Source organism: Cajanus cajan, chromosome 7 (genome assembly GCF_000230855.2).
Source record: "Cajanus cajan strain Asha chromosome 7, NIPB_CcT2T_4, whole genome shotgun sequence".
Lineage (NCBI taxonomy): Eukaryota > Viridiplantae > Streptophyta > Magnoliopsida > Fabales > Fabaceae > Cajanus > Cajanus cajan.
Genome location: NC_138523.1, coordinates 60,673,748 through 60,701,549, shown reverse-complemented (window position 1 = coordinate 60,701,549; position 27,802 = coordinate 60,673,748). Strand labels below are relative to the sequence as shown.

The window sequence follows — 27,802 nt, the reverse complement described above, 5'->3', positions numbered from 1 at the left end:
CATTGGGCTAGTTTAAGTTTAGCCCAGAATTAATTGGCAAGTGCTTCATTTGGTTATGAAAAAAATAAAATAAAACCCAAACAGTATGAAAGTAAGTTGAACCACAAATTGAGCAATCCAACTTTAACAACAAATTATTTGGACAAGTGCGATTTTTTCTTGAATGTAATCCATACAGCTCAGGCTGAAATAGAGCCAACCTGATCAATTTCAATTAAGCCACATTAAATCATTTAGGCCCATCCAGTTATACTCTGATATTCTGATAGAAGCAAACTGAAGTAAAAATTACCTGGATATATCTTCTGAAGGTAGAACAAAATTGAAATGCCATCTTCATTTTTCTTTAGGAGTTCAGCCATGCTATATAGCACAATCTCAGAATAGTAAGGAGTGAAAACACTGCAAAATAAAAAATAAAAAAAAAATAAGCCCAGAAACAATAAGGGTAAAAATTTCTTCCAAGAGAAAAGATCTACCTAAAAGATAACATCTCCCGAACTGGCTTTGCACGAGGCATCTTCATAAAAAGAGAATTTGTGAAAAACTCCAGCCGTCGCCTGGCCTCAAGATTTTTAGGAATGCTTGAGGCAGACTCTTTGATAGTCAGCAGTGAATACAATCTTTTGACTTGCATTTTCTGCATGCACTCAATGTTAGAAAATTCATAGACAAGTTATTTGCACACACTATAGAAAAATATGATTAGAACATACTAAATCTGTATTCTTGGGCCATTTCAACTTTTCAAACAAACGCCCTTCATCCCTAGCTTTGGTCAGCAAACTCCATGTGTCATAATTCTCCCTAGATTAAAAAAAAACATAAAAATTAACATCAATCTAAAGGGATGAAACCCCTGATAGAAGACTACTTAAATTTCGATGTATGCAGACAACAGCAACTGTGACAAACCTCATATTTATAGTAAGAACATCAAATCGCATAACATCATACAGATCCTGAACAGCCCTAACTGCACCCCTTTCCAGTTCAGGTGTTTCAGTCTCTCTCTGTGAGACGTCAATATAAGAATGAGTTCAAACTTCAACAGCAAGTTAAACTTCCATATACAAGACACAAAGAGACACACATATATAAAATATATAGATAAGTGAAATTCATATGTGCGAACAAATTGATCAAATAAATACATCAACAGCAACCAAGTCTCATCCCTCCAAGTGAGATTGACAACATTGAAAATTAATCCAAGATTTGTAGTTTCGTTTCATAAACACATTCAATAAAATGAGTGTTACTACTAGAGAGTTTGGAGGCATCAGCCTCCTCACGCGCCCAAACACGCCAGTTTGTCTAGGAGGCTCCGTCAGGCATGTGTTATGCTCGTCAGCACTGTCTGGGTCCATTCCAGCTCTTGTTTGCTTCATGTTGAAAGAAGTTGGTTGTGTTTCTGGTCTTCCCATCTTCATTTGGGTTCTTTTCTCTTGTATTATTGTTGTATGGCATCAGTCATCCGAAAATTGTCGGAAAAAATGCACCAGTACATAAGGGCAAACCAGTGATTACACAGTTTGCCAAAAATTTGGTCACTGGGGACAGTGGATCCACCAGCTAGGTATGGTTTAAAAAATATACCATCATTAGGCTCTAAATACCATGTTAAGAGTAAAGAGCAGAGGCATAAAAGATGAGTTGAAGTTGTGTGTCTTACACTGCACATTGAAGCTTTATATAGTTTTAATTCATTCAATACACATGATTACAGGATATTTTTTCCCCTAAATAAGATATTATGTGCTTATAAACCTCTATACAATTATTACTAAATATCTCTTTATTATTGATAACATATATAGTATGCAAGAGTAGGAACTCCTCAATGTTTGAGTAAACCAAATGCTACAAACAAGTTGCTGCGAAAGAGGCTGAGAATGTTAACAAACAAAGGATAACTCTTCACTTTCATACCACACATCAAACAAAGTATTTGTACATGGCCTCGAATGCCGAATATGCACTTAACTAAGCTAGCAAATCCATCTGTGTAAAAACCCCAGTTTTCATTCGTATCATTTGGCCATTTCTTTGTTTTACCATTGGCATAGCTTTGATTAAAATTTGACTGAAAAATATGACAATAAGCATGGCATCTCACAGTCACATTCGGCAATCAGTCAACTGAGGTCCAATTTTACAAATATTCACCAAAAAAAAAAAAAAAAGATACAAGAATTCATTAGAAAGGAGAAACGAATAAAGGAAAAACAGTGAGAATATGCCAAACTAGAACTATGCTAAATAGAAACAGACAAGCTGACATTCATAAAATAACTAAAGCTTAAAAGATTAAATACGAACCAGGATCCCCATCAATGCAGTTACTCTTGAAATCACAAGAGGCAACTTAATTAGTTGGAAGTCTATATGAATACTCTTGTTTTTGATACTAGTATCAATATCATCATATATCCTTTCAACCCTGGTAAAAGGAAACAATTTGCAAACAAAGATATCAAATATCATAAATAAGGTTTATCATATACAAGAAACACAGTTCAATGCACTTCACTGTTACAACTGATACTTACCACTTCCTTCCCACATCATCTAATATCTCTGTCAAAATGAGTTTAATAGAATAGTAACACTCCTGAACAGCATACATCATATAATCATCTCGGGATATTCTATCCCAAATCTCTTCTCGAGTATCCTTACTCTCAACAGCAATATCCCTGGCCAAAAATATCTACACAATCATGCAAAAGAACAAATCAATGAATTTTACCAAAAAGAAAACATAAGAGGATGAACTTGGTTAACAAGAAAAGCAAACATAACATAAATACATATGCAAAGCGATCTGTGGTAAGTAGTACCCAGTTTGTGTTACAATTAGCATAACAAGGCACAGTTTCCCTCATAATCCAATAGTTAAAATTTACATATACAGATTTTTCAATAATATTAGATGAAAGCAGATATTTTTCTTGTTGAACAAACCTCTGTTTGCAACTAATACAAACAGAGCAGTATATATCAGAGAAATTTAAACCAAGTTTATCAGAAATGTACAATTCTTGATTCATATTGTACAATTTAATTATATTCTCGAAAACACCAACTCATATCAATACAAATCTGGGAAGGCACAAATTGTGGCTAGAGTGAGTGATGATTCTACTTCCTTGTGCATCATTCAGACAAAATTGTGTTCTCGAGAAACAAAGAATCTTTAAAAGCTGGTTGCAGCAAGCATTTAAGTAGATTAATTAAATGGTACCCGCATCATGTTATTAAAATTGAGTATCCAAAGAACTATAAAATAATCAGTGTTTAGGTAAGAAAGGAGAAAAGAGACTCAGAATAAGAGGATACCAAATTACTGTGGGACATTATGATGCGACACAAAAAAACAAAACAATAAACTGCATTATTGCTAGTACTAGTTTCATAAAAAGAAAGAATAAATAAATATTCATAATATTAATCGCATAAAGAAATATTATAAAACCTAAAAATTACTCCATAGATATAATAAAGATATTAAGATATAAACATGGACCAAATAGTCATATTCATCCAAGTGATCTAACACTCAAAAGATGACCTTTTAATCACAACTTGACAAACATGATTGAAATATTTGAATTACCTTGCTTGCAAGTAGAAAAAGTGGCCATTGAACCAAAGGGAGATCCCCAGAATTCTTAGGCATTAAAAGCAACTCCATTTCACTGTGAGCAAGAAAAACATATGCAGGTATTAAAAAAGGGAAGAAAATGATGAATAAAGCTAAGAAATGTGTAACAGTTTCTATGACTAACAAGTTAGTTATATAATCCTCCTCCCTTAGATTTCTTATGATCTCATTCCAAAAGGGGGCAAACCGAGCAGCATCAACCTTGTTCTTCTCCACAACCTTCATATGAAGAGAAATTGAATAAGTAAACAAAAAATGAAAAGGTGGTGACAGTTTTTTAAAAAAAAATGAATACAGAAGCAAACAGGCCCTAAACTAAATTATTTTTTGCTTTATCTATAGCAAAAGGCTGACCTGAACAGAAAACTGATGGGAACTCCTGAAAATATAAAATATTGAGGAAAACTATATAAGCTTACATAAACAACATAATCATTCAAGAGGGGAAACTGAAAGAAGAGAATGCATATTCTCAGAGAGCTACAATAGATATAGGACACATACAAGGACAGATATCTTCCAAATACAGAATGAAAATCATATGTAAAACAGGAAAAAGCACATTTCACAAGCAGCACCTGTTGGGTAGAGGAACATGAAGTGTGTCCATAAAAGCTCCAGGAAACTGCTCAAATAGTTTATGCAGTGCTTCCAATGACCTAATCTGGTGACCACATACAGCCACAAAAAAGGTTATACAAACAGATTTTAAATTGTAGAATGTACAGGACGGGATGACTAGCAGCAGGTAAAAGATATTAATAGTAAAATAACAGGGCATGTTACCAACAGGATTTACAGTTGGACAATCGCAACTTCTTAAAAAGACTACTTACTTCTCCCAGTCGATCTCTTGCCCCCAGTAAGAATCCCCAAACAGCCGATACAACTGTGTAAAACACATATATATCCAGAAGATAAATCTGAAAGAATGGGAATTAGCAAGTCAGAAACAGCAACCAAAACACTCAAATAAGGGGGAAGAGGGAAGCAATTTTACAGAACAGTTAAATTGAAGGTAACAGTTATAAACTAAATAATAGATAAATACAGTTTTTAAGAAATCAATGCATAACCAAAAATAGGACACCACTGTGTTTTTACACATCAACTAAAAGCTTATCTACTATTTAGTAACTATTAAACCAGTGAAATACATCACTCAGTACTAAGTTCAGCAACTCCTGAAGCTATAATGTTTCAAATTACAAGAGTTAAGCGTATAATATCTTCAAACTCCTGAAGATATCATTTTTCAAACTGCTCTAGAAAGAGCTTTTGGAAAACTTCTTTTGAATGCAAATAAAGCTAATCAAAACATGCTACTGAATATCAGAAATCCAGTTCCTGCATAACAGAAACATGTATATCTTAAGGATCTCTTGTAAGACAAGTTTTCCCCCACTAGAAAGAAAAATAAAACGGAACAAGATATCCCCCTTTTATGATTAATAAATTTGAATGGGGGAGGATGTAAACAAACAATGCCAATGTACTTACAGCAACCACGGGAGCCCATACACTAACAACTGTCAAAGCATTATGATTGTCTGCAACAACAAAGCCACTCTAATAATTAATGATACCAAAGAGAAAACACCAAAAAACATAACCACAGTCAATCACACCAGTGCTTACTTTTAGAGACAAAATCATGCCAAGAGTACTCTATTCTAGTCTCTTTTATAATATCCCTCGTTGGTTCCACCAGTGGCTTGATCTACAAACCACAAAAATAAGACAATTGATTGTCTGCTGTATATGTACCATCATACTCATGCATAAATGAAAAAATTATGTATAATTCCAAATTTGTATCTACAAGGGCATAGATAATGTAACTATCACTAACCTGAAGAAAGTAAGCAAACGAGAATTTTCCACTCAAAATAACAAGCCAAAACAGCATATACCTGAGAAAAGGAAGGGGTATCATAATCAGTGCATCAATGCACAACTTCAGCTTGCATATAAAATTAATGACGGAGTACACACAATTTTTAAGTCATCAATCTTTAAACAATATATAATGTCGTTCCTACAATCTAAAATTAAAATAGTGGGATAGCAACAATCTTGCTTTTCCTACAAGATCTAGAACATACTTTATGAAATCTGAACTCCTTTCATACATTCCCCGTCCAACATAATGTCGTTCCTTCATCAGTCAACAGAAAAAATGACAATAAAGGCAAACCTATCAGTCAGCATAATTTCACACGATACTGAACAAACAAAATTAAATGAACTACTATAATTACCAACAACTAATGCAACTGAAGACATATATACCTGGCGCAGCCACTTCACAAAGCGAATTAAAGGCCAACGATCACATTGATTTGTTAGACGATGACATGCCGGTATCCGCATAAGGAAACTAATGAAAATTTGGACACCAGCATAAATCCCTATGACAATCACATACAATCTGAAAACAACCGAGTTTGCATTTCTTTTACTCTCTTCCTGAAGTGCTTTTCTGCAGTCATGAAACAGCTGGAAATGTAAAATCACTTAACACATTTACAAAAAATCAAAATAAATATAGATAAGAATGAGGATGTGGAAATATAAGAAAAAGTAATTATAATTGAAAGCGTACATACACATAGAGGAAAGTTATGAAAACTGAAGCAAGGCTGAACCAAACAAATCGTAAAAAAATTCGTGAGACAGCTAGGCTTCTTGTTGTTGAATATGCACCATACATCATGAAAATGTCCAGAACACCTAAAACAAATGAAAATGTGAAAATATAACTTAATGGTGAAAGGAAAATATAACATAAACCAAAATGTTCTCGTATTTTTGGAAGAAACTCTGCCTACAAAACTAAATACAAATTTATGACCAAAGATATATATAACAGAAATACATACTTTCAAAAAATTTCATCACAACAAATGTAGGTCCAAGACTAAGAACCCCTCGCAAAGTCTTGGCATTAAGATTTCCATCATTGAATGCAATGATTGTTAGACCCTGAAAATCGACAATAAAAAGAAAACCTTCATGAGACAAAAGTAATATGTGAACCATGAATTGCCAGTTAAGAATACATAACTTAGTGTTGGAAATAGGAATGCTTTTGGAAATAAGAACTCCTATAATGTTTATTTTTCCAAATTGCCTAGATACTTGGTATAGCTAGGTTTAATGCATCATAGGAAGCAGTGGCATCTTAATTTCTCTCTTGTAAATTGTTTTGACAAAAACTATCTTCGTAATTCTCTTGTATATAAATTAATCCATTCTGCTGGGTGGAATTATCACCCAAGCATATATTCAGAAAATGAGATCTTTATTTCTCTCTTTTAACACTTAGAAGTGTGAAACAACTTCAGTGAAGAAAACAGCATATGAGAACACAAAGCATTTGCCAAAAGTTCATGATTATGTAAGAATAAATGCATGTACAAACCTGAAACATCATGAAAAGAAATATCCACAATCGGTGGAAGCTATGATAAAGATGAAAAAAAGTTCGATGCTCCACAAAAGATGTTTTACCCCGATGCCTACTTCTGCCAGATATAAGCATCTTCTGCATTGTACAATAAAGAATAAATGAGTAACTAAGGACATCAACCAAAGAATATATCAAATTAAGATACTCAGTTTATCAAAATAATAAGACATTAAGCTCCACCATATATGGATACTCAAGCTGTCACACATTTAACTTAAGCTGTCTTCGGAGTGAATCTAATCTAATTTGTGGTGATATATGTTTTCCCAACACACAATGAAATATCGGTTCTTTCAAGACCTTAACTGAATCATTAGAAATATCCATAGCTATTGTGCAATGCGCATCAAATTTGATATCACAGACCTTCCACACTTCCCTTGTATCTAGGGAACAGTACAATACTGTGCCCCACTAGCAGCCATCCATTAAAAAATAAGAATGAGAGAAGGCATCAATTTTACTCTTAATACAGCAGTGAGATGCACTCAATACATGAATGCAATTGAATGACACTACATTGCATGATTAATGCAATTAGAAGGAAGTCTAACATAATTGTAAACAAAACAAACCTTTGATCTGGGTAGTGGCTTTTGGAAAAATGAAGAAGTTTTGCGCCATGGCCAACCAAGCTCAAAGCAATGGAGTGACCTTAAGGTGGGAGAGTCAGTCAACAAAATTAAAAAAAAAAAAAAAAAAAAAAAAAAACTGAAATAATCAAAAAACAGGTCATCAAAGAAATCTTACCAGAAATACTCATTAAAATCGTCATAATTTCTCCAGGAGGAATGAGGTGCTTTCCCATTATCATTGTTTGCTGCTTCCTAATAGTCCATGAAAATACATGATGAATCCATATTTTTAAACCAAAAGAATAAAGATAAAAACTCAAGTCACAAATAAATGCATTTAAGCTTTTAAACAACATGAACTGCAGAGGTAAATTCATAAAAATCACTGAACAGAAACCCAAGAGAGAGAAAGAGAGTAAAGGCTCAAACCAGTCCAAAAGATATACAGGACATCAAATTGATCCACCATAGTATAAAATAATCATTAAAAAAAGGACAAAATTGATGTCAAAATATACATTGCAAGGCTAAATTTATGTCAATTTTAATCATTGAGAATCCAAATTGAAGTACAAAATTTTTATGGAACTAATTTGTTTTACAGTGTATCTTTGGAAAAATGAGTATTTGGTAAAAAATAAAGGTAAAAATAACAGGATATTTTCATGATTTCTAATCAAATGACCAAAATAATTGGCCATGCATATTCACATATTTCATTGCAGAACAGCACTGCCATGGTAATGTTTTTTGCAAATCAATGAGTTGAAAATAATCAACTTATTTTGTCAGACAAACAGAAAGATTTCACTACATAACACAATGATTTTATGTGTATTTATTCCTTCTTAAAGAACATTTTCTGGCAGGCAGTGGGGGATGGTTCAAGAGCAAAAGAATAAAAAACATTAATTTGCTTCTAAGGTTTTCATACCTTCTTTATCTTAAACTAGAGGGGCCGAGGCACTTCGTGCCTCTAATAATTACACACAGATAAATATTAAAAGTTGCGGATAGTTATTTAGAAAGAACAAAAGAAGTTTTCTTTTTTTTTTCTTTTACATTTTAAGGGGTATAATGGTCCACTAAAAAGTGGAAACTAAAGGGGTGGTTACCAAAATATATCCCCTTTATAATAAGTATAGATAAAAAATTGCTGGCATTTTTAACTTTTGTTTCCTGTGTAATGTTCTCCAGAAACTCATTACCCAATCAAATACGATTTCAAGCCCGTTTTCTCATATCAACAGGAAAACAGGGAACACACAATCCAATCACACTCCAAGACTCGGCATTTATTTCAAATTTGTATATTCATTTCTTGGAGTTGTTATTTTTCTTTAAAAAAGTAAGATTTTCTCATGAGACACCATCCAATAAGACAGAATATGTTTGTCTCATGAACACAACCCACAACCCACAACCTAAGATTGTGATCATCATCTACTTTTGATATATGAGCTTATTTCACCTTTCTATGAAATAAAGTTTAATAAAATATTCATAAAACACATGTGGAACTTACTGCAGAAACAATATCATAGAGAGGAAAGATAACATTATCAAGAAATGAGACACCATCCTTAGAATCATAAGTGCAACTATTAGCTGGCTGTGCAATCTGCTGCCTTAAGATCTCATCCATCTCTCTAGCCATCTGCATATCATATTCATAACACAAATCATAAAGAATTTTGAAGGGGAAGATGCAAATGAAAGACAAATTAAAAATTCAGGCATGAAAAAGAACAAAAAAGTATTGCAGTATACCAAATAACTAGAAAAAACAATAGTGAGCAATATATTCACTGAATACATATGCATCTGTTAAAATATATACAAAATAATTTAGAGAACACAAGATTAGGATGACTTGTGTTCCTTCAGAGAAAATTGTGTTACCTTGTATTAAGAATATTATCCAGCTAGAAAACTCATCTATTGAAATTTTATCTGTTAGAAAACCTCAAAATTCATCAAAAATTTATGTATCATGTTATCAACTTCCTTAATTAGGATTTTTGAGATTACAAATGTACAAAGGGCCAAGGTTTTAAATTGCAGCCATGACTGCAGTTTTGTTGCAATCCTTGATATTGCAGAAATTGTGGACAAATGGGCCACAATTGAATTTGCAATGCAGTTGCAGACACTCCAAAAACCTTGACATTGTGATTGAAATTGGGGTTGAAAACCATTTTTTAAAACATTGGATAGGACTATTGAGTTAGTATTTTGTATCACATCATGGTACACTATCAAATTTTTCCCTGTCGGTTTTTAAAATAAAAAAAAATGAATATGTGATGCAGCTTTTTTTGGTGTACTTTCAGAAGCTACTTTTTTTAGTATCTGTGAAAGCAATAAAACAATCTTTTTCCCTTTTAGGATTTTACTTATTTCAGGAACACAGTCTTACACATGCATAATTATTATAAAATTTGTTAAACAAATCTTCTAAGAAAATCCTGTTTTCTTAAAAAACCTGAAATAACAAACTGTGACATGGTATTATTTGGAATCTCTGTTCTATTATTCTATCGTATTTAACTTAAACCCTATAATTTCAACAGAATCTAATAGCACTTAAGTTATTAAAATGTTCCAACACCCGTAGCCCCCAATTTACAGCAGAGCAATTTATTGAAACTGCTGGAAATTTAGAATAGTAGAGCAAATCTGCAATAGAACAGTGTGAAGACAGCTATGCATAGAAAATAATAGTCGTAGTTATATATTAGGAGTATATATCTGATAGTAGATTGTTAAATTAGGAAGATGAAATTATTTGCAGTTTGTGGACAGAGAAAATTCTTTGTAGAAGACTTTTGTGTATTGTTGTATTGTGTGCAATTTCGGAACTTGATATTACATTTTATTACTTTATCAGTTGGTGTTCTATCATTTTGGTTCAACATGCTGGATCCAGAGGAATACTGCTCGAGACTGGCACAAATAATTCTGCAACGGAAAGAGTGTCTGATCACATGGATGCATTGGAGCAAAAAGTAGACGAAATCTGAATAGTAGAAAATTTGGGTGAAAAAATGGCTATATTGGAGGAAAATTCTGAAACATTTTTTTTTCTTGCAGAAATAAGGAAAATTATGGGTAAGTGTGTAGATGAGGCAGATGGAAGTTTGAATCATTGCGAAGAAAGGGCTGCTGCTGCAAAAGGATCTAATTCAGACTTCCATCATTCTGTGGATGAATATTGAATGGCTATTGAAAAGGTAGAACTACCTGTCTTTAATGAAGATGACCTCAGAATGGATCACAAGCAGAAAGTCATTTAGTATTATGCAACTCAAAATTTATCCCAATGGGCAGGTTGGTTAACTCTTTAGCAAACCATAATGGGTTCTTTTCTACAGTGTCTACAGGAAGAAAAACAAGTGAAGGTCTTCTGCAACAAAAAATAGAGGCCTGCAACATTTAACATATCAAGAAGTGATGGAGAGAAGAAATATGGGGGTTGTGTTAGGTGCAGAGAAATAAGGAGTTGAGAGCTAGGTGCAGAGAAAACTTCCGTCCCTTACATTAAGGTTGGTACTTTTGGGAGATAATGAAGCCCTAAATGAAGATGCAGAAGCAATTGCTATTGAAGTGGATAAAGATAACGAGGAAGAACACATTTCTTGCGTTCAGCCTTGGGAATAACTGCTGGCAGTTATGTGTTAGGATTTAGGTGTACGTATCTGATAGCAAGTAACTGCTTGTAGCTATGTATTAGAAGTATATATCTGATACAAGGTAGAGTAAATAGGAAAGTGAAGTTATTTGAAGTTTGCAAACAGAATAATCTGGAGGAAACTTATGTGTCCGGGACAGCAAGTGAATTGCTGTATTGTACGTAATTTCAATCTTAATAATGTATTTTATTATTTTATCAACTGGTACTGGTGTTTTATAAAAAACATAACTACCAAGGGACTCTTGAAATCTTCTTTCCACTGAAACTTTAAATGAAGATTTTAGGTTAATAAAAAAGAAAAATAAATCCTATTAGATGGCAAAGTTACAAGTTACAGCAACCAATTTCAGTAAATCCAAATAAATAAATAAAATAACTGACTCGGTCTTGTTTAGTTAACTTACGTGATGAAATATGTAGCACAAGCATTCTGGTAGAAACCTGATATTTGAGGCTTCACCCCATATCAGGAAGTACAAAGAAACAAATAGTAATTTCTTCTCCTTAGTAACAGCCTGCATACTGCACAAGAACCATTAACCATCATTCAATCTTAGAAATCATAGACCAGTAAATCTCAATTAGTTCTCAAACAAAACAAGGATAGTATTAATACCTGCTCCAAACAGGCTGAATGCATAAATAGTTGCACCATTTTATGTAATTCTCAAGGGACTTGAGGAATATTGCCTGCACAGCAGTTTCATCCAATTTCTGGAAACAAATCAACATATACATAACATGAGTAAGAAAAAAGAGACAAACAAAAATGATGTCAAAATCAGGGTGACAAATATGTAAAAGAAAAATAATAGGAAAGATGATCAAGCAGGATTGTTAATCCGTATGGTGCATATCTTGTGAGTAATGTTACAATTTTCCTTATCAATTTATTTAATCAGAAATTTCCCCTTAGTGTAACCATTTGGAAGTCTAATGATCAAGTCTTTCAATTAGTAAGCAGAACTCATCCATAGATATACAAAGAATTCAGTGTAGATTGAATTACTTAAAAACACGTGCCCATTTATTCAAACATTTCCATAACAGACAACCTTCTTAAGAATAGAATGAGTTTAGAAATATCTTCTAATTATAAAGCTCTTTATTCACTTTAGAGGCTTTCACAATGGAAGTAGAGGATGGCATAATTTCCATCAGAGAGCACAGTCACCAGGTAATAGTGTATGCTGTACATAGCTTTGGATGGGTCAATGGGACACTTCATCCTGACATTTGTTATCTGACAGAACCTTTTAAAAGTGACAGAGAATTGGAAAACTTAACTAAGCCATGTCCGTGCTCACGCATACATGCACAAAATGATAACACCCCATCGAAATATCAAAATGATTTTTTTAGCATCGTTCTCCTCATTCCAGACATCCTCATGCACACATGCACAAAACAATGACACCCTATAATACACACACCGGTAAGCTCAGCAACATCAAAATATCAAAATGACTTTTTTAGCATCATTCTCCTCACAATCAATAAATGATCAAATACTTGCTTGAGCCAACAGCACAAAAAAACTTCCCAAAGCTTGTAGCCCACATTTTCAGAACTCAGAATACAAAATATCAACTTCATTTCACTCAATCAATCGTATAAAATATGCAAACAAAGCATTCAACAAGAAAATAATTATGTTACTATAGGCTACAAAACTTCACAGCCAATAGCCCAGAACAAACAATCCTCAAAATAATAAAATAAAAAAAAACAAAAACAAAAGAAAGACTTACAGGTTCTGCTAGATCTGGAATTCCAAGTCGGGATTGCTCATTTGCAAGCAGGTGAATTATGTGTTCATGTTGATTAGCTACATTATCTTTCTGGAAGCCACAAGTTATTATTATAAGCAACAAAAAAAATTGACTTGGCAAGAATACCAATGCATAAAACAACTTCAACCACAAAATGATCAAAAATATAATAAAATAAAATTATTTACCTAATACAGTTAAGAGAAAGAATAAAAATCAGAAAGGCAAATTACGAAAAATTACAGTCAAATTATGAGTTTTCACAGCATGAATAAATTCATTAATTCACAATTCAAAGTGGCACCAATTAGTTTAAATTTAGAGTATATATGGTATCAAAATGGGTGGGATGCCAATCCAGCAATCTCTACAACCCATTCTTATCAACAAGTTTATTTCAAAGAGATTTTTTATTTAACAACAGTTTCTTTTGGTTGTTATACATGCATCATCTTTTGGAGGGTGTTTGCGTGGGAAATGTTCCTTTCTACATTTTATTGTGTGTATTATCTCCTCTCTACTTTGCATAAATTTGACTATTTAAAAACAGTATTGTATTCAAGGTGAATACTGAAACAGGGACTTTCAATTAAGTAGAGACTTGAGTGATACTGAGAACAATAGCTGTTGCACTTGCCTCATTCAGCCATATCTCAGTTAAGTCAATCAGGTGAGTTCTCTTAACACCCCACCCCCCTCCCCAAGAGTCAGTAATCACAGAAAGGAATTAAAATAATATAGGACAGACATTCAACTTAAAATAAAAAAAGAAAAGGGAGGAAAATGCAATTTCCAAAAATGAATTAAAAATTTACGACAACAAAACAAACTTGTAAATTAATCATTTGTAATTGAAACAGAATAGATAAAAGAAAATGAAATATGGGATGCAATAACTTGATGTTAAGCCTCCCTAAATGTACGAGGCTATAAAAGTCCTGTAAAAGTGTCATATATACAGATGCTCAGCCTATACTAAGATTAGCCCACCATCACTAACATATTCTAATAAATATCACAATTTAGTTTCACTGCATAACAGAGATACAGAAAATTTGGTTCAAGAACCCGAAAACAAATTCTGTACAATTGAAAGAATCACACCAAATTTGACTTGGCAACACATGGAAACCCCTGTATACAGACCTGAAATCCAAAAGTACACTGCAAAAAATCGAACATGTTAGCATTCCTTGTAGGAGGAATGAAATAGCCCCTAGGCAACTCTGGCAAGCCACTGAAATACTTCAAAGCTGAAACAGCTGCTTGAACCTAACAACCATTTTTTTTATTTAACAAGTAGACATTATTAGAGATGAAAAAATATAAAAAAGAAATTGATGCACAAAGACATTTTCTCCAACATACATGAATATGCAAAAATCTATGATCTTAAAAAAGTAACTCAAACCTCGGGGAAAGAAACAATAGCATTTGTTGAAGAAGAAGCATCTAAGGGGATGATGTTGTATGCAATCAAATCCTCTGTATATGCAGAATCTGAGTCCATGACCTGCTTCAACTGAAAAAAAAAAACAACAGACAAATAGATGCTGAAAAGTTCAGAAATTATTCCTTTCTGATTGCACAAAAAATGACAAAGTAATAAACAAAGCATGCTTATTGCTTCCAAGCTCCAACTCAAATGCACAATCATTTTAACTTAAAAACCATTCTACTTCATTCCTTATGAAGCTAGTTACATCCAGAAAAAAAGCAAGAGGAAAAAAATCCAAATGGAACTATATCAGCAATACTAATTGCAACAAATTCTAGCACTCTGCACGAAACAAATATCAAAATAAGATATATGAAAAAAAATATACCAGCACAGCAAACATTGGCTTCCTACATAAAGCAACTTGGTTTCCTTCCAAAATTCTTTAACCGTGGAATAATAGAAGACTCATCACTATTGCAATGTTTTACATGCTTATGTTATCCTAATGTAATTAAAAATATTCATTGGTGCAAGAATAATTTCAACTGGAAAATATAATGGATAATTAATGGTTTCATCATATATGCCCAATCCCACCGGTAAAACCGCAAAAACCACCACCCCCAACAGAATCCCAGTTTGATAACAGTAAAAACTTGTTATCTTCTGTGGTACAGCAATATATCTGGCATTCAAGAGATCATACACAATCAAGAAAACAGTAACAAGTAACAGCAAGAAAGAAAGAAAGAAAAGAAAAGAAATTAAAAGAAAAACAACACAATTTAGAGGGAGGAGGAAAGATCATCAATTCTAGTAGAAACTAATGTAAATAACAAGTCCATAAAAGAGTCACCGCCTCTTTTAGAAAGTTATCGGAAGTTCCCCGAAAGGATCTGTCCCAAACATTTTACTATTATTTACACTTACTTAAAAAAAGTGAAATACTGCAAAGGAACAAAAGTGTTGAAAAAGGAAAACCCTCTCAAAATTGCAAAGCAACCCATTTGCAGAATAGACAACAAAGCTCCCTAATAACAAATATTTCACAACAATAACAATGCAAGGAACTGTTAATATTTTATATTGCAAGGAGCGCCAAGAAGTCAAGAACCAACCTCATCAGGAATTTCTTCACTCAGCTGCTCAAGTACTGTCCCCAAAACCTTTAAGGTAGCAAAAACCCTTTTCCTCTTCACAGTCTTGCGCTCCAACCTGCATTCAGAAGAAAACACTTGATGAGGGCAGGAATAAGCATAATCAACATAAATCATGTAGCAGGTATAAATTAAAATCCAAGACAGATAGCAGATCATTAAAATTTGTAATGAGCTATTATTTTGGGTAAATAGTGAATAGTGAAATTTTCACAAAAAGAAAAAGAATATAATAAAGGTGGAATAGCCGATAACTATTGTGGATAACTGAACAAAAGTTTTGATTGTTCCAGCTTCAAAATAAGGAAGTGCAGCTGAAGACAGCAAAAAAATACATAAATTGTTGACTAGTGACTACCATAACATTTTGAATTCCTGATTATATCATGGCAGTTGAATTTACATTCAAATTGTGAATTGGAAGGTCTATTATCTGTAATGTGAATAGTAAGATTCGTGACAAATAACAAAATATAGCATATGCAACACAAAGACATGATCAATAACTAAAAATCATTAATCTAAGAGCATTTTCAAAATATTTATAAGCCAAATTAAAATTATGGAACACATACAATGTACAATATATATATATATATATATATATATATATATATATTGATAAAAAATTGGCTAATTGATATATCAAAAGTGGCCAATATTTACATCAGCAAAAAGACACTGAAATTGTGAATGTTTGATGGACCCAAAATGTCAGAAATAATTTTGAAATTCTGTAGATTTAGGAGGAATCAATTAAAGAGTTTTACCTGTAAAGAAAAAATATAATGACATGCACCTAACCACATTAATATTTATAAAAAAAAAAAAAATATATATATATATATATATAGAAGACCATTTTCTGAAATACATGATTCTCATTCTACACACCAGTTGGAAAAGTCTTTTTTGCTTTCACAAAAAGAAGTTGCTACTATACCCAATGCAACAAATTAAAGAAGGGTATGAATGTTGAGATGACGAGGGTCAAAGAGTAGAAAGTAGACAAGAAAGATTTTGAAAACTCAAAAAGGAAACAATGGGCTACCCAGATTTGATTAGAGGGGAACAACCAGCTAATTCCCTCACTTTTTAACTAATTTTTTAGGGGAAAAACAAATTTTAGGGATTTTCAGAACTGGTCATGGATGAGTGCCCCAGTTTGATGCACAATCAGCAAGAATGGCACGATTCATCTCCAGCAAGTGATCACTGTGATTCATGATGTGATGCAAGCACCAAAAGAATTCCCTCAACAATTCATATCATCAGCTGCTCAAATTGAATTGTATGCATCTATGCTAATGACATCATTATAAGAGTTCTTTACAAGAATGACATGTTTTGAAGCCAAGGATATCAAGCAGTCCAAACATGGTGCAAATTACATAAAAGATACTGCACTGTAAGATCTGTTGCAGGTGTGCACCACCAAAACAACACAAAACCAAAATTATCAAACTTCATAAATTCTATTGCAAATAATATCAATCAAGTTTTATCCCATTAGGCGGGTCAAATCCAACACAAACAATCAACACAGAAAATGCAATAGCACCAAAAAGAAAAAACGAACACAGCCACAATCTATAACTCATTTTGAGGCAGGTAGTGCCCTAACAAGGAGGAAGAGGAAGCACAGGATAATCCAAATGAGTGTTAAGCCATTTTCTAAGTCAAAATACATACTCGCCAAGATCCCGGCTGAAAGCACCAGATTCCCTCAACTTCATTTCTTCCTCACGTAATTTATCCACATTATTCTTCTCTCTATAACTCTTGTAGAACTCTTGTAACCGAGCTACATCTTGACTTCTATCTATGTTTCCCACTTCTCTTTTAGCCAGTTTTTGCTGAAAAAAATAAACAAATAACATATTATAATAAATTATACCGTCCAATAAAATGATGGAAGAAGTTTACTAAAGTGAAGAAACTTAAAAAGGACAGTGAAAACTTAAAAAAAATAACGGAAGAAAATAAAAACAAATGTAGATTAAAAAAAATGCTAGTTTCTCTAAAGAGAGCACGTCAAATATTGTTACATTCTGCTAGAACTCACAGTTGACAGAGTTATAACACATATAAAGTTGTAACCGATCTCTGTTGAGATTATCTATCACAGAATACATATTTCAGTTTCAGTGTGGTTCATAAAATCTCTTTTCCTCAACTTTCCTCTTTAATTTTTGGTCAGTTTCCTTTATTTTCCATTTGGTTCCTGAATCCTAACATGATAGAAAAGCCTAAAAAATTCTGTTCAATTCAAGTACAAATCCAACTTCAATCAAGAATACAATTCAAGTACAAATTCAACTTCAATCCAGAATACAATTCAAGTACAAATCCACCATTAATCCAGAATACAGGAGATCTACAATATCTTGTATAATCTTAGAGCCTCATCTCATCTCTTAGTGGTTCATATTAGAATTCTAGAAATAAAGAGAGAGAATTCAGATATGAACTTGAATATATTTCTGTATTATATTAGAGTTGTACATGAAGCCTATTATATATAGGCAACAGAAAAAGAAAAAACAGTTCAGACATAACTGAACTCTAACAGAAAAGGAAAACAGAAAAGAATATAATAGACAATGGGCCTGGGCCTACACAAGATAAGCAATCTACAAAGAGTACAAACAGATGTTCCATTACAATCAGATATTCTATTCTAACATTCCCCCCTCAAGCTGAAGGTGACTGAACAGGATTGACGAACAGCTTCAGCTTGTTTCAAAGGTATTTAAACATTGTAGGAGATAGAGCTTTAGTTAGAATATCTGCACATTGGTCATCAGAGGGTATGTGTAGAACTTTAAGACTGTTATTGATGACCTTTTCCCTAAGAAAGAAGATATCTAACTCCATGTGCTTGGTTCTTGCATGTAGAATAGGATTGTGAGATAGAGCAACTGTGCTTAGATTATCACAGTAGATTACAGGGGGTTTTGTATGAGCATGTAACTTTTGTAGAAGGGATTGTATCCATAGGGTTTCAGCAGCAGTAGCTGCTAGACTTCTGTACTCTGCTTCTGTGGTGGAACAAGTTACAATGGTTTGCTTCTTTGACCACCAAGATATCAAATTTGGGCCTAGGAAAATGCATGAACCAGATGTAGACCTTCTGTTATCTGGATCCGAGGCCCAGTCAGCATCAGAGAAGGCAGAAAGTTGGAGATGATGTAAAGACTTTGCTGGTTGCAGAAGAATACCACGGTTGGCTGCACCCTTGAAACACCTTAAAATTTGTTTAACAGCAACCCAATGATTCTCCAAGGGTGCTGACATGAACTGACAAACTTTATTAACAGAGAAGGAAATTTCTGGATGAGTGAGTGTAGCATATTGAAGAGAGCCAACCACTGATCTATATAGAGTTGGATCCGCAAAATAATCTGAACCTTGTTTGGAGAGCTTGAGACCACCAACCATAGGAGATGAAATGCCTTTTGCTTCAGCCATCTTAGCTTTTTCCAATAAATCTTGAATATATTTTTTTTTTGAGTAAGAAGCATTGAACCATTTTTCAGACTCTGAACTTCAATGCCTAAAAAATATTCAAGATCACCAAGTTGTTTTAAAGCAAACACATCATTAAGTTGCAAGGTTAGATGCTGAAGTAATTTCTGAGAACTTCCAGAGAGAATAATGTCATCTACATACACAAGGAGATAGATAACAATAGAATTATGCTTGTAGATAACACAGAGAAGGATCACACTAACTGGCTGTGAATACTTTCTGTATAAGAGTGGTTTTGACATTTTCAAACCAAGCTCGAGGAGCCTGTTTTAAGCCATAGAGAGCCTCGTGCAATTTGCACACAAGAGATTTGTCAGTATCTTCAAACCCTTGAGGTTGCTGCATGTAGATATCCTCATGAAGTTGCCCATTTAGAAAAGCATTATTAATGTCAAGCTGCTGAACAGACCAGTTTGAAGTTAGTGCTAAAGTAAGAACAGTTCTGACAGTGACAGGCTTAATAACAGGGAAGAAGGTTTCTGTGTAATCACAACCAGGTTGTTGGTGAAAACCTTTAGCCACTAGTCTGGCTTTGTACCTGTTAATAGTTCTATTTGGATTTTCTTTAATCCAAAAAACCCACTTACAGCCAATAGCTTCTCTGTTGGGGGGTAAAGGTACAAGAGACCAGGTTTCATTTTTAATTAATGCATTATATTCTTCTTGCATAGCCAGTCAGCCAATTTAAATCCTTAAGAGCCTCTTTAGCGTTCTTAGGTTCAACTTGAGAGATTAAGGCAGAAGGAATAGTTTTAAGATCATTTGTTTTGGATCTAGTAATCATGGGATGACTATTTCTGTTTAAGGGAGTAGGGAAAGGAGTAGATGACATAATATTATGACTGGAAAGAGTGATGGAGTGACTTGGAGAGTAATTAGAGTGGGCATTTATAGGATCTGACATATTGGAAGAAGAAGTAGGACTATTTTGGGGGAGGAAGGACAGTGACAGGAGACATAGGAATGTGCGATTGAGTTGAAGGTATAGGGAGAAGGAAAAAGGACACGATAAGGAGAACGAATCTCATTAAAGATGACATCCTTGGAGATTATAACTTTCCCACTAGATGTTAAACATTTGTATCCTTTATGCAAAGAGGAATATCCAAGAAAAATGCACTCTTATGATCGAAAATCCAATTTGTACGGATTGTATGGTCTCATAAGAGGGCAACGGGCACAACCAAAAACTTTAAGAAAGGCATAGTCGGGTTTGGTATGATAAGGTTAGACATGTGGGATATCAAACTTAAAGAGAAGCAATGGGCAAAATGTTGATAAGATAAGTAGCAGTAGAGAAAGCATGATCCCAGAATTTAAAAGGTAAAGAAGCATGGGCAAGAAGAGTGTGACCTAACTCTACTATGTGCCTGCATTTACTCTCTACAACACCATTTTGGTGATGAGTATGTGGACAAATAAGCCTGTGAGTAATACCAAATTGTTGGAGCAAGTTAGAAAAGGATCTAAACTCCCCACTCCCCCCCCCCCCAAAAAAAAAAAATCTATTTGTAGAGCTTTAATTTTGCGGTTAAATTGCAATTCAACCATGCTTTTAAAATGTGAAAAAGCATTGAGTGCTTTAGACTTAGTTTTCAAAAACAACCAAGTATACTTAGATTAAGCATCTATAGAAGTAATATAATAACTAAAACCTCCAAAGGGTGTAAAAGGAGCAGGGCCCCAAAGATCACTGTATATTAAGTCAAGGGGAGCAGAATACACAGTCAAGGAAGCATGTGAAGGTAGACGATGTGCTTTGCCCATACAACATGAAGAACAGAATTCCAAATCATTTTTATTAAATCTGGAAACATTACAATGTTGTAAAGTAAGACGCAAAATGTCTTTATTTAGATGGCCTAACCTGTAGTGCCATGTATTAACAAAAGTAACAATATTTATAATTGGAAAAATACAATGATTTCTTTGTGCAAGAGGAATCTAAAGATTTGAGAATTTATAAAGTCCATCTCGACCAAGTTCACCTCAGAGAACCTCATTGGAACCCTGACATTTTACAAGACAAACTTTAGGATGAAACCCTAACATTATTATCTTGTGCAAATTGACATACACTAACTAGATTTTTAGTAATATTAGGAACATGAAGCAGAATATGAAAAACAAGTTGAACTCTGGGATTAACGTGGGAAGAGAACCAAGTTGAACCTGAAGAAGCTATAGGAAGACTCAGTCCATTTCCAACAAGTAACTGATCTAGACCATCATATGGAACATTCTACTGAATGTTAAGTTGGTTAGGAGTCACATGGTGTGAAGCTCCCGAGTCAGGGTACCAAACAAAAGGACAATTGTTGATGATGGAGGTGAAAGCCTCAAGAATAGATGAGAAATTGTTGTTGAATTGAGCACTATTGTTGATACCATAGGTATTTGCACCTTGCTGATTTGGATTTAAATTGTTTCCATGCTATTGAAAATGGTTAGGTGTAGGACCAGAATTGTAACCTTCATCAAGGTCAATAAGGTTCAAAATATGCTAGTTAAGAGATTAATCAGTGAATCATACTCCTTTGGTAGGCCTTCACCAATAACATCCGATTGTTCTTGAGCTAAAACAAGATCTCCTATCGAACAAAGTGCATTAACAATGGCTTTGATGCACAGAATGTACTCCAAAATCAATCGATCATCTTTCTTCGAATTTCGTGAATTGATACGAAGCATCCATGATCACACACGCGTGTACGCATTGAAATAATTATGTAATTTGTCCCAAAGTTACCAAGAATGCACGCAGCCAATGATGCGTGAGAGAATCAGTGCAATAATGGAAGATTGGATCCATGAGAGGAGAGAATCTTGTTGCTCCCAATGAAGATACAACAAATTAACATTTCCAACGTCATGGTCATCTTCCGTTAGGAATCGTGGCGAAATCTGATGATTCACAAGGAATCGATGTAGCTGATGACCTTTGATAATAGGTTCCATAGAAGAAAGTTGTTCTCCGTCAGCTTCTCAAAGGTCGCGAGAGAGAAAGTAGTGATCGTAGGAGAGGGAGGGTGGGAACAAATTAGTTCCGGTGTGGAAGCCATGGATATGGATATGCTAGAATTCTTATATGAACTTGAATATATTTCTGTATTATGTTAGAGTTGTACATGAAGCCTATTATATATAGGCAACAGAAAAAGAAAAAGCAGTTCAGACGTAACTGAACTCCAACAGAAAAGGAAAACAGAAAAGAATATAATAGACAAAGGACCTGGGCCTACACAAGATAAGCAATTTACAAAGAGTACAAATAGATGTTCTATTACAATCACATATTCTATTCTAACAGTTCAAGACAACAATCATCAAATTCTAGATCTAGTACTATAGCCAAATGCAAGCACATGACTAACACATATTGTTGTGGATTTAGACCCTGCTAAGGGACTTAGAAGTTCTTGGTGTCATTCTTAACATCTACTATCATAACCTCAACACAATACATTCACATTCACATTCACCTATAATCCAATAATTCATTCATAAGTAAAGTAATAAACACTTGAAACTTTATCTATTTTTTGTCAAACAGAGAAGAGGTGATAAATTAAAGCCTAAAGGTGGAACTCAACCCTGCAAAGATCATCATGCAGACATTTTAACCACAAGATTGTCCACTAATAATTCATTGAATTGCTTAGAACTGACTGTTGCCGATTTGAGTTACAACTTGCAACTATAACTACATATAGTTGTAACAAATCTCATCAAATTACCATTCACATCAGCAAATTTCAGTTTCATTGGGCATTTGTTTCTCTCATCTCTCTTCAATTGTCCATCACTTTCTGATATGTGAATGATGGCCAAAAGAATTAGCTAGGGCAAACCAGCAGAGAATGAAGAAGAGAGAAGAGACAGAGAACAATTCAAAGTAGGCTTTGCCAAGAGAATGTTTTCCTCTTCCAATTAAGAAATCAGTTATTACAATCGTGTTCAGGCATGCCCTCTTCTATAGTAAGAGTTTCCTTATATTTATATTTGTTGCTAGATACAATTCATTTAACTTCAGTTACTAATTGCCAAACTAACTCTCCTTTTCCTTCTAGTGTACACATTGAGTGTCTTTCTCTCTTGTTCCCTAACACTTTTCCTTGCTTTCTATCACTTTACATTTGGTTCTTGAATCCTCACATGAAATACTTTTGTGACATTAGTGATTTGGACTCCTCCAAGGGCCCAAGCCCAACACACAACCACATTTAAAGAATCTCAGAGGCATTCCAAAACATCATATCACCTCATGCGAAAATGCCTTACCACCAACACTCCTCCACGTTCTTGGGCACAATTGGACCTGAGCATAGGGGCTGCCTTGTGTCACCTAGCTATGTGACCCAACACACCCAAACTCTATAAATAAAGGGGGAGGGGCACCCTGACCAGCTGGGCATTAAAAAAAAGGCAAAGTTCACGCAGCAAATTGAAATACCAATCATGCAATAAAAAAAGGAAACCAAATGATATGAACTATTAAAAGGAGCTGGCATAGAGAGACCATGCAGCAAAATTCTAGCATACCAATCAAGCACCACAGAATCACAGTCAAATAAAAACACACCAGTATGCACAAGTATCCCCAAAGTTAAACTTTTTTTAATTCTACATAACTAGACTATAAATTTATACCTTGATGACAGACATCAAACCAGTCTTGAATTGTAAAACACCTCGGCCTTCACTGTTAGGGTCCAAATTTTGAGATAGTGAATATGCATGCTCACATACTGCAAACGAATAAGAATTATTTTAGAACAAAAAAAATAGGTATCTAGAGGAAAGGAAACTATGATGGGGCAAAGAAGACAGCAGAGACCATATGATAAAGTGGTAGAGAACATACAAAATAAAAATACTGATAATGAAACACAACACATGAATCTACAGTTCGTATAAAACAGCTGTCAATGGTACCTAAGTGACTCACAACACAATGAAACTTTGAGTTGTTCACATCAATATACTAAATTTTTAAACCAACAATACATAAAGCAAACTTCTGAGTGTTTAGGCAACAAGGTTTTTTGACATACAGATTTTGATCAACATGGGATGATAGTACTCATAATAAGTCTTGGTAATATTGGACTGAATGTTTTGTTTAGAGACTTTTTGTCACATATACCATCTCTCTACCGTGCATAATTCAACTACTAGTAATTGTTAAAGATGTATAATCACTCTTGAAGTTTAACAAGATTTGGTCCTTGACATGATATCAAAGACAGACCAAGTGATGAGGATTGTTTGTTCAAAAATTAAATTTCAGTAGAAAGGAATATGTTAAAAGTTTAGTTCATCAGAAAAACTTCAGATTTCTGTATAAGGGAAAGCCTTTTGTTTGATGCAGTTGGGCCTAACAAAATGCAAATGACATGTTGAAGATCTAGTCCTCACTGGCATTTTTCCAACATATACATTATGAATAGATCTAGTTCAAAATTGGTAGACCACTTATGTTTTAATTGTAAGGTAGTTCCTTTCTTTTGCAGAAGATTCCACATACTTCGCAGCATTTTCTGATGGTTGCTATAATGATTTAGCAGATTTGATAACTACAATGAAGATAAATATTGGGGCACAGTACATTTTATGCAGCCCTTTGTTGTTTTCATTAGAATGGAAAGATTGCATCTTTAAGGGTGTCGCAAAACACAAACCAAATCCTTACAGTCATGCTGTTTCAAAAGAAAATGGGAGGAGGGAAGTTGGGAAACAAGAAAATAAGCAGAACGTACCATTTTTTCTCACTTTTGATGGGGAGAGAAAACAGGAAGGAAGGAAAGAAATATGAGACTCACGGATAGAAAACTTAAATTTTGACAAAATAATCCACTCAATCCAATTATACCCTTCTATTTATTTCTCTCATCTAGTGTGGAGCCCACTTGATTCTACTTATGTTACTAAAGAATTATATTAAACCAAACAAGTGGATAGAGGCTTCAACATTTCTTTCTCTTCCAATGTACTCATTTTCTCTTCTCTCCTACAGTCCTTCTTCTTTCCTCCATACTTCCCACATCCAAACAAAGTATCAAAGAAAACCTTAGCTTTACAGATGAAAAAGGTATATTATAAACTCATTTCAATTTTTTTATATTAGATAATTAGGAAATAAGGTGATTTTTGAATTTTCATCCTCTTTCTCTTGTTTGGCTGATATGAACATCTAGTATGCATACAATACCTTGAATGCCAAAAAACCCATCTTATGCATCACTAAAATGTTGGAATGAAAATTAACAAATTAATAAAAAATACATAAGGAAAATGGAGCAAGATTTGACAAACATACATATTCTTGAGATATTGGGATCATCATCTTGAATTTCATCAGCAACCCTTAAAATTTCATCTATATCCCTATTTTTAGCTAGGGCAGATGGTACATTTCCAGCAATTCCTCCAACAGGTCGCCCATATGCATCATCACCAATCCTTTCCCTCCTCAATGCAGCACGGACTAACCGCTCCCAAAGTTGCTCCGCTCGAGACATTCTATTATAGCAGGAAAAACATAATTGTTAAAAGGCATGGATATTGAATTGCTCATAGCCCATAGGAAATCAACTTTTCTGAGGCCCCTTACTACTACTAGGAAGACAAATTAGCCAAAATAGTGTCCCACTAGGAGATTGCAAGAGAGAAGAAAGTCCACTTAATCCAACAGATTAAACAACAAAGTTACTTCACCTTCCCCCTGCTAATACCGTGTCTTTTTTTGGTAACAATCTTGTGTCTTATTGTTAAATCTTTAAAGTTCACTTGTATATTTCAAAAAAAAAAGAAGAAGAAGAAGAATGGAGTGCAGAAACGCATTTGGCAACGGAATCATAAAAAATTAAGAACTACAGAAATGTCGTTTAAAGTATAGTACAGACTACAGAGTAACTAGTCCAATAATCGTTAGGTCGAGAATCGCATAAGCTTCACAGTACTTATACCTATTGACCTTAAAGCTTCACAACAGCATCAAAAGTTGTTGAGAAGAGTTATTGAGTCGAGTGGATCCACTTCAACCTCAGCCTATAGCATTAAATTAGAAGCGCCAGCAAACAACCCACTGCAAGACAATTTCTATGTTCAGAAAACCAAAATTACAAATGAAAGACAATAACCACATTCCGCAAATAAACAAAAGATCACGCAAAAAAAAAAAAAAAAACACGCAAGATCGAAGTTCTTTCGTTTCCGAACTGAATTTTCCTCAGAATAACAAAAACAAAGGGAACAGCAAGAATAATCGACGGAAACGAAAATGGAAAAACCTGAAAAACCCTAGGGATAGGGTTCGGAGTTGAAAAGTAGCAGAATCGCTCTGTAAATAGTGTGAAAAGCGGGTACTATGCTTTGTTATTTTGAAATAGCAAAAGGGGATGGAACGACAAAAGATTAGAGAAAAGGAAGAAGTAACGGGCAACCGGATCTACCGGTAGTGCGCAATCGCAATAGCGTTTGGGTTGGGAAGGAACGCACCGTCAAAACAAGACGCGGATAAGTAAATGGCAATCCCAAGACGGCATAATGAAATGGACCACGAAAGAAAAAAATCAGGAAACTTACCACTTAAGACAACTACACACACGCTAATAGGCCTGATTTATATTTTGCTTAATTGCTTGAGCATCATCCTTACGGTAGATTCTCACTCCATATTAGTAATAATAAAACTGTTATCTTTTATTAATTTATTATTTAATACATGCTTTAAATTTTACAAAAAATTATTATGTGTATCTTTTTATTATTATTTTTAAATAATACCGTTAAATTTTTCGATAAAAAATCTTGGTCATCGAAACTTCATGCTTTTTTTATTATTTTAATTTTCTCTTTTTAAATTTTAAATAAAGACTGAAATTCTACTAAAAAATTTCAGGTAAATATTTCCAAAAATAATATCATAGAAATATTTATCGATTTTATTAGTAACTATTTTTTTTAATAAATTCACTAATAATTTTAAGGCTAAAAATCTATTTTGGTCCCTTATAATCTTTTTTGTTTCAATTTAGTCCCTCATTAATTTTTTGTCTCAATTTGGTCACAAACTAATTAATTGATTTCAATTTAGTCCCAAATTAATTAATTAGTTTCAATGTGAGACTTTCCGTCCAAATTGCTTTAACGGTGTTACCTTTTGGTCACGTGGATGAGAATTTTTTTGAAAACTCCTGGACCGGAACAGCCCGTTATGAAACCGAAACGGGCCGTTCTGGTTGCAAAATTAAAACACCACCAGTGAAGAAGAACGGGCCGTTCTGAAACCAGAACGGCACGTTCTGCTTTCAGAACGGGCCGTTCTAGATTCAGAACGGCCCGTTCCAAAACTGTGAATAAAATATTCTATACTTAATTGTGTTTTTGATATTATAATTATGCAATTTTGATCTCTAAGGTTTTAATTGAGTAATTTCAGTCCTTAAAAGATTATAGTTGTGTAATTTTAGTCTCACAATTTTTAATTGA

General features: G+C 33.9%; 1 protein-coding gene across 1 annotated transcript in view; it reads right to left on the bottom strand.

Annotated features, from left to right (window-relative positions):
• GSL10 (glucan synthase-like 10) overlaps positions 1–26,756 on the bottom strand; it is a 50,735-nt gene extending 23,979 nt beyond the window's left edge. Inside the window, exons 1-33 of the mRNA XM_083060398.1 lie at positions 26,602–26,756; positions 26,278–26,396; positions 25,629–25,831; positions 23,960–24,057; positions 17,471–17,634; positions 15,740–15,836; positions 14,592–14,702; positions 14,327–14,452; positions 13,160–13,249; positions 12,025–12,122; positions 11,813–11,930; positions 9,240–9,371; positions 7,890–7,966; positions 7,715–7,793; positions 7,092–7,214; positions 6,550–6,652; positions 6,277–6,400; positions 5,960–6,149; positions 5,773–5,825; positions 5,520–5,580; positions 5,306–5,387; positions 5,168–5,217; positions 4,504–4,590; positions 4,246–4,331; positions 4,022–4,046; positions 3,792–3,886; positions 3,620–3,701; positions 2,553–2,713; positions 2,323–2,443; positions 916–1,013; positions 717–807; positions 480–640; positions 293–402 (exon numbers count right to left, since the gene is read on the bottom strand). Coding sequence (XP_082916524.1) covers positions 293–402; positions 480–640; positions 717–807; positions 916–1,013; positions 2,323–2,443; positions 2,553–2,713; positions 3,620–3,701; positions 3,792–3,886; positions 4,022–4,046; positions 4,246–4,331; positions 4,504–4,590; positions 5,168–5,217; positions 5,306–5,387; positions 5,520–5,580; positions 5,773–5,825; positions 5,960–6,149; positions 6,277–6,400; positions 6,550–6,652; positions 7,092–7,214; positions 7,715–7,793; positions 7,890–7,966; positions 9,240–9,371; positions 11,813–11,930; positions 12,025–12,122; positions 13,160–13,249; positions 14,327–14,452; positions 14,592–14,702; positions 15,740–15,836; positions 17,471–17,634; positions 23,960–24,057; positions 25,629–25,830 — 3,295 coding nt within the window. The 5' untranslated portion in view covers position 25,831; positions 26,278–26,396; positions 26,602–26,756. The remainder of the gene's footprint in view (positions 1–292; positions 403–479; positions 641–716; positions 808–915; positions 1,014–2,322; positions 2,444–2,552; positions 2,714–3,619; positions 3,702–3,791; positions 3,887–4,021; positions 4,047–4,245; positions 4,332–4,503; positions 4,591–5,167; positions 5,218–5,305; positions 5,388–5,519; positions 5,581–5,772; positions 5,826–5,959; positions 6,150–6,276; positions 6,401–6,549; positions 6,653–7,091; positions 7,215–7,714; positions 7,794–7,889; positions 7,967–9,239; positions 9,372–11,812; positions 11,931–12,024; positions 12,123–13,159; positions 13,250–14,326; positions 14,453–14,591; positions 14,703–15,739; positions 15,837–17,470; positions 17,635–23,959; positions 24,058–25,628; positions 25,832–26,277; positions 26,397–26,601) is intronic.
• Between the last annotated feature and the right edge of the window lie 1,046 nt (positions 26,757–27,802).